This window comes from Oncorhynchus mykiss, chromosome 23 (genome assembly GCF_013265735.2).
Source record: "Oncorhynchus mykiss isolate Arlee chromosome 23, USDA_OmykA_1.1, whole genome shotgun sequence".
In the NCBI taxonomy this organism is placed as follows: domain Eukaryota; kingdom Metazoa; phylum Chordata; class Actinopteri; order Salmoniformes; family Salmonidae; genus Oncorhynchus; species Oncorhynchus mykiss.
This window is the reverse complement of record NC_048587.1, coordinates 33,136,208-33,142,207: the sequence shown is the minus strand read 5'-3', so window position 1 is coordinate 33,142,207 and position 6,000 is coordinate 33,136,208. Positions and strand designations below refer to the sequence as shown.

At 42.1% G+C, this 6,000-nt stretch overlaps 1 protein-coding gene across 1 annotated transcript in view; it reads left to right on the top strand.

Moving 5' to 3' along the window:
* Positions 1 to 988: 988 nt before the first annotated feature.
* LOC110503103 (testican-2) overlaps positions 989 to 6,000 on the top strand; it is a 102,550-nt gene continuing 97,538 nt past the window's right edge. The window contains exon 1 of the mRNA XM_036960240.1: positions 989 to 1,114. Within this exon, the coding sequence (XP_036816135.1) occupies positions 1,012 to 1,114 (103 nt within the window). The 5' untranslated portion in view covers positions 989 to 1,011. The remainder of the gene's footprint in view (positions 1,115 to 6,000) is intronic.

Here is a 6,000-nt window from a genome sequence, read left to right as displayed (position 1 = left end):
TAGATACTTTTGTACCCGTTTCCTCCAGTATCTTCACAAGGTCCTTTGCTTTTGTTCTGGGATTGATTTGCATTTTTCGCACTAAAGTACGTTAATCTCTAGGAGACAGAACGTGTCTCCTTCCTGAGCGGTATGTCTGCTGCGTGGTCCCATGGTGTTTATACTTGCGTACTATTGTTTGTACAGATGAACGTGGTACCTTCAGGCGTTTGGAAATAGCTCCCAAGGATGAACTAGACTTGTGGAGGTCCAAAATTTTTTTCTGAGGTCTTGGCTGATTTCTTTTGATTTTCCAATGATGTCAAGCAAAGAGGCACTGGGTTTGAAGGTAGGCCTTGAAATACATCCACAAGTACACATCCAATTGACTCAAATTATGTAAATTAGCCTATCAGAAGCTTCTAAAGCCATGACATAATTTTCTGGAATTTTCCAAGCTGTTTAAAGGCACAGTCAACTTAGTGTATGTAAACTTTTGACCCACAGGAATTGTGATAGAGTGAATTATACGTGAAATAAACTGTCTGTAAACAATTGTTGGAAAAATGACTTGTGCCATGCACAAAGTAGATGTCCTATCGACTTGCCAAAACTATAGTTTGTTAAAAAGACATTTGTGGAGTGGTTGAAAAACTATTTTTAATGACTCCAATCACTTCCGACTTCAACTTTAGCTTAAGTACATAAAAACTGACCACATACCTATACTTCAATTAATTTACCACAATGAACTTTTGGTTTTCAGATGTAATAACGTGTTTTAAACCTTACCTTAGTTACATGGACATTTCTTGTTTGTAATGCCTTTCACATTTTTTAATTCACCCGTGCAGTGATCAAGATTATCCAGATTTTCGGCAACAAAACTATCCTAATCACTACTTTTGAATGAAATAACAAAAACAACGCTAAAGGTCAGATTGGATTACCAAATACGAATCCCTATCCGGAACGATCAGAATCTAATTTTCCAGTCCAGTACCAGATCAATGTGCAGGGTATCCCTTGATAATGACTCTCAGTTTCATAGGGTTAGGGTTCCCACACGGCTGTATTTCCATGTTACAGCGCTGGTTTACAGAAAACGGACGGAAGAAAGGCTGGACTACCTTTGGTAATTAGCTATCTGCGTCTCTGAACACTTGGGTGTACACGTAAATCGGACGCCACAAACATGTTGTCACTGCAAAATACTGTCAGCTGCAATTATGTTAAAACAGGCTGAAACAGTTTACAGTAAGTGTGTAGGTTTTGGCTTCTAGAACCAATTCGCCTTTAAACAGAACATGTAAGGGAGTAGGCTCATTTAGTCCAATATTGGGCTATGTGCAGGGGTATGAGGTATTTGAGGAAGATATGTACATAAAGGTAGGGCAAAGTGACTAGGATATATAATAATACGAGTGAAGTAAGAACAGAGTTGCAGCAGCTTAGGATGAGTGTGAAAGTGTGTGTGCGCGTATGTAGTGAATGTGTAGTTTGAGTGTCAGCTCCATCATGTAGACTAGCCTAGCCGCACTCTATCTGCGAGCTGTTGGCTAGAGCAACAATTTTTGTACGCTACTGGTAGGCAAATGCTGCGTATTTCTTTATGCAAATGTTAGAATAGTCACACAAAAATCTGTCGCCAATTGGATGGGAAACCTATCTGACATTTGGAAGGGAGCTATAATCCAGTTATAATAAAAATAAACTGTGTGTCGTTATTGTTCACAATCACGTTTGGCTGCACTACTTGCCGTACCCCGCTCCTCGTCGCACACGTACATTTAGTTGAAAACGGCAGTCTCACTGGCATGTGGACCGATTTGTAGTGAAAGATGGCAGATAAATGAAGATAGTTCACTCAGGCCTTTTGCCACTGAAAATAATTATGTTCCGGTCAATTAAGGGGGTGGCGCTCCCATGGACACCAATGCGATAGCAGCTGTGTCTAGTCTACTTAGTTAATTGACTTCCATTGAAACAGAAAAGATAGGGTGTTGGATGTCTATTCTTTTGTAACTTTTTTGAGTAATGTTTACTGTTCATTTCTGATGGTTTATTTCACTTTAGTTTTTTATCTATTCCACTTGCGTTGGCAATGTAAACATGTTTCCCATGCCAATAAAGTGAATTGTTTCCCTTCCTCTTCCATCTCTTTTGTGACAACATCAGAGATTGATGTTGACTGTAGAAAAACGGGAATCTCTGAAGTTGTCCCAGCTGAGGCAGGCATGCAACGGAGGTGCAACTGCAAAGACGCAGTGAATTGTTTTAAGCAAAGGAACACGGCCTTATTCTTGTGTTTTTTTTGTTGGTTGCAATCAAATTTGCTTTCGCACGCACGTGCATGTAATCTCCCATTCGTAGGGTTTTAAGAAATTCAGCAGTAATGGCAAAGATGGTGGATTATGAAGGTTGTTTACCATTGAGAAAATTGGTCAATGTTCTTGTCTGTAAGTGGGCGTTCCGACTCTCGCATGAGCATGTGTTCAAACATCCTCAGAGATGGTCACGCGAGAGAGGGAATACCCAGAGACAATGGGAAACTGCCCAATAACTCTTATTATTATTATTATTATTATTATTATTTTTATTTCACCTTTATTTAACCAGGTAGGCTAGTTGAGAACAAGTTCTCATTTGCAACTGCGACCTGGCCAAGATAAAGCATAGCAGTGTGCAATTAACAAGTCAATAACACAGTAGAAAAAAAAGAGAGTCTATATACATTGTGTGCAAAAGGTATGAGGAGGTAGGCGAATAATTACAATTTTGCAGATTAACACTGGAGTAATAAATGATCAGATGGTCATGTGCAGGTAGAGATACTGGTGTGCAAAAGAGCAGAAAAGTAAATAAAAACAGTATGGGGATGAGGTAGGTAAAAATGGGTGGGCTATTTACCGATAGACTATGTACAGCTGCAGCGATCGGTTAGCTGCTCAGATAGCAGATGTTTGAAGTTGGTGAGGGAGATAAAAATCTCCAACTTCAGCGATTTTTGCAATTCGTTCCAGTCACAGGCAGCAGAGAACTGGAACGAAAGGCGGCCAAATGAGGTGTTGGCTTTAGGGATGATCAGTGAGATACACCTGCTGGAGCGCGTGATACGGGTGGGTGTTGCCATCGTGACCAGTGAACTGAGATAAGGCGGAGCTTTACCTAGCATGGACTTGTAGATGACCTGGAGCCAGTGGGTCTGGCGACGAATATGTAGCGAGGGCCAGCCGACTAGAGCATACAGGTCGCAGTGGTGGGTGGTATAAGGTGCTTTAGTGACAAAACGGATGGCACTGTGATAAACTGCATCCAGTTTGCTGAGTAGAGTGTTGGAAGCAATTTTGTAGATGACATCGCCGAAGTCGAGGATCGGTAGGATAGTCAGTTTTACTAGGGTAAGTTTGGCGGCGTGAGTGAAGGAGGCTTTGTTGCGGAATAGAAAGCCGACTCTAGATTTGATTTTCGATTGGAGATGTTTGATATGAGTCTGGAAGGAGAGTTTACAGTCTAGCCAGACACCTAGGTACTTATAGATGTCCACATATTCAAGGTCGGAACCATCCAGGGTGGTGATGCTAGTCAGGCGTGCGGGTGCAGGCAGCGAACGGTTGAAAAGCATGCATTTGGTTTTACTAGCGTTTAAGAGCAGTTGGAGGCCACGGAAGGAGTGTTGTATGGCATTGAAGCTCGTTTGGCGGTTAGATAGCACAGTGTCCAAGGATGGGCCGGAAGTATATAGAATGGTGTCGTCTGCGTAGAGGTAGATCAGGGAATCGCCCGCAGCAAGAGCAACATCATTGATATATACAGAGAAAAGAGTCGGCCCGAGAATTTAACCCTGTGGCACCCCCATAGAGACTGCCAGAGGACCGGACAGCATGCCCTCCGATTTGACACACTGAACTCTGTCTGCAAAGTAGTTGGTGAACCAGGCAAGGCAGTCATCAGAAAAACCGAGGCTACTGAGTCTGCCGATAAGAATATGGTGATTGACAGAGTCGAAAGCCTTGGCAAGGTCGATGAAGACCTCTGGTAATGGCTATGTTCGAGGGCATCAAATTTATGATGCATTTTGGCTGAATAGTGACTGACTGAATGATATACAAATAATAATGAGTCGTTATGATGCAAGGTGATTTGTAGAATAGTCCGCCTGCACTGTCGGTTGGAATGTCGAACAAGCCCATTGCATAGCACAGAGCTACATTGGTTGTACTTGGCCACTTACAGTATGTCTCGACCAGTTGCAGATTTGCATGCCCCATGTAATACTGGATCTGTCCAGAGGATGGCCTCAGTTTATCACTGAACCACCTTTGCATTCAACCCAACTTAAACATCCTTACCTGGTTGGACTCTGCAGTTTCCGATGCCTTGATCCAGAACTAACTGTCAGAGTGTCAAATCCATGGAGATTCAACACTGATCAGTAATAAGGGCCAAATGTATTTCCCCTATGCTTGTCTTCACCTATTTTTGTTGCTATAGGCTACAACAACAATCCCATGTATAAATTAATCAGTGAAAACAATGTGTATTTTGAAGCAGAAAGGGAATCAATCCTGGTCTAGTTCCTATCATTTGCCAGTGTGGTGGTCTGCAGCTGACCCTGTGCCTCTCAACCCTTGTGTGTGTCTAGAAGTGTATTGATAAAGGCAGAAAACGAAGAATTTCCGCTCTAACCAAATGGATGATGAAGTATATTTTATTGTATATTATTCTATTGCATCCTATTCTATTCGGGTGTAGAGAGCCAGCAGTGTGGTAGTGGTTTGTACTGTTGGCGTATAGTGCCTGGGGTAGAGAGTTAACTGCAATGTTACGAAGGAGAGGAAATCAAGTGTGACAAGGCTTGTGTTGTTCTTACAGTCTGCTAGCAGGCCTGTGAGGGATGTTAGGCTGCTTTGAACTGCCCCAGGTTAGGCAAGCCATGAATAATACATGATTACACTGGCAAACAGATGGTTAAGTATGGAGAAGTAGTACTGAGAACTGTTCTACATCAAGGTACTGGGAGTGGTTAATTGTGGCACACTGAGTTGAGCACTCCGTGTGTACATTAATTACAATAGGCTATTCAGAACAGCCATTGGCATTCAAACAATCTCTCTCACTCCGTCTCCTTTAGTTGATACAGTAACTGCTGAGCTCAGATATATAGTATGTGCATTCATTTGCATCCCTGGTCTCCTAAAACCAAGACCTGTACTGATTTTATCAGCATCACAAGCAGGAAGTAGACTTATGGCCAATGATGTGCATGAACCCTGGATGACTGACCATATTTTAGCCTCCGCGAAGCTATGTTGATACTCCTTGTGAACAAATTTGTGCACAACATTTGAAAGAAATAATATTTTTGTGTGTATGGAAAATTTCAGGGATGTTTTATTTCAGCTCAGGACCAACACATTACATGTTGCGTTGATATTTTTGTTCAGTATAAAAAAATAATTTGTAAGCTGTAGAAATGCATTTATTAATGTCTACATTCGATTTTGACACGTTTATTCTATTACAGAAACATTAAAGCATACTTTTACATTATATGAGCTAAACATACATTTTTCCATCCCTACAGTGAAGCAGCATCATGCTGTGGGGATATTAATCAGTGGCAGGGACTGGGAGACTAGTCAGGATAGAGGCAAAGATGAACTGAGCAAAGTACAGAGAGATCCTTGATGAAAACCTGCTCCAGAGCGCTTAGGACCCCAGATTGGGGCGAAGGTTCACCTTCCAACAGGACAGTGACCCTAAGCACACGGCCAAGACAACGCAGGAGTGGCTTTAGGACAAGTCTCTGAATGTCTTTGAGTGGCCCGGACTTGAACCCGATCAAACATTTCTGGAGAGACCTGACAATAGCTGTGCAGCAACACTCCCCATCCAACCTGACAGAGAAGAATGGGAGAAACTCCCCAAATACAGATGTGCCAAGCTTGTAGCATCATATCCAAGAAGACTCAATGCTGTAATCGCTGCCAAAGGTGCATCAACAAAGTACTAAGTAAA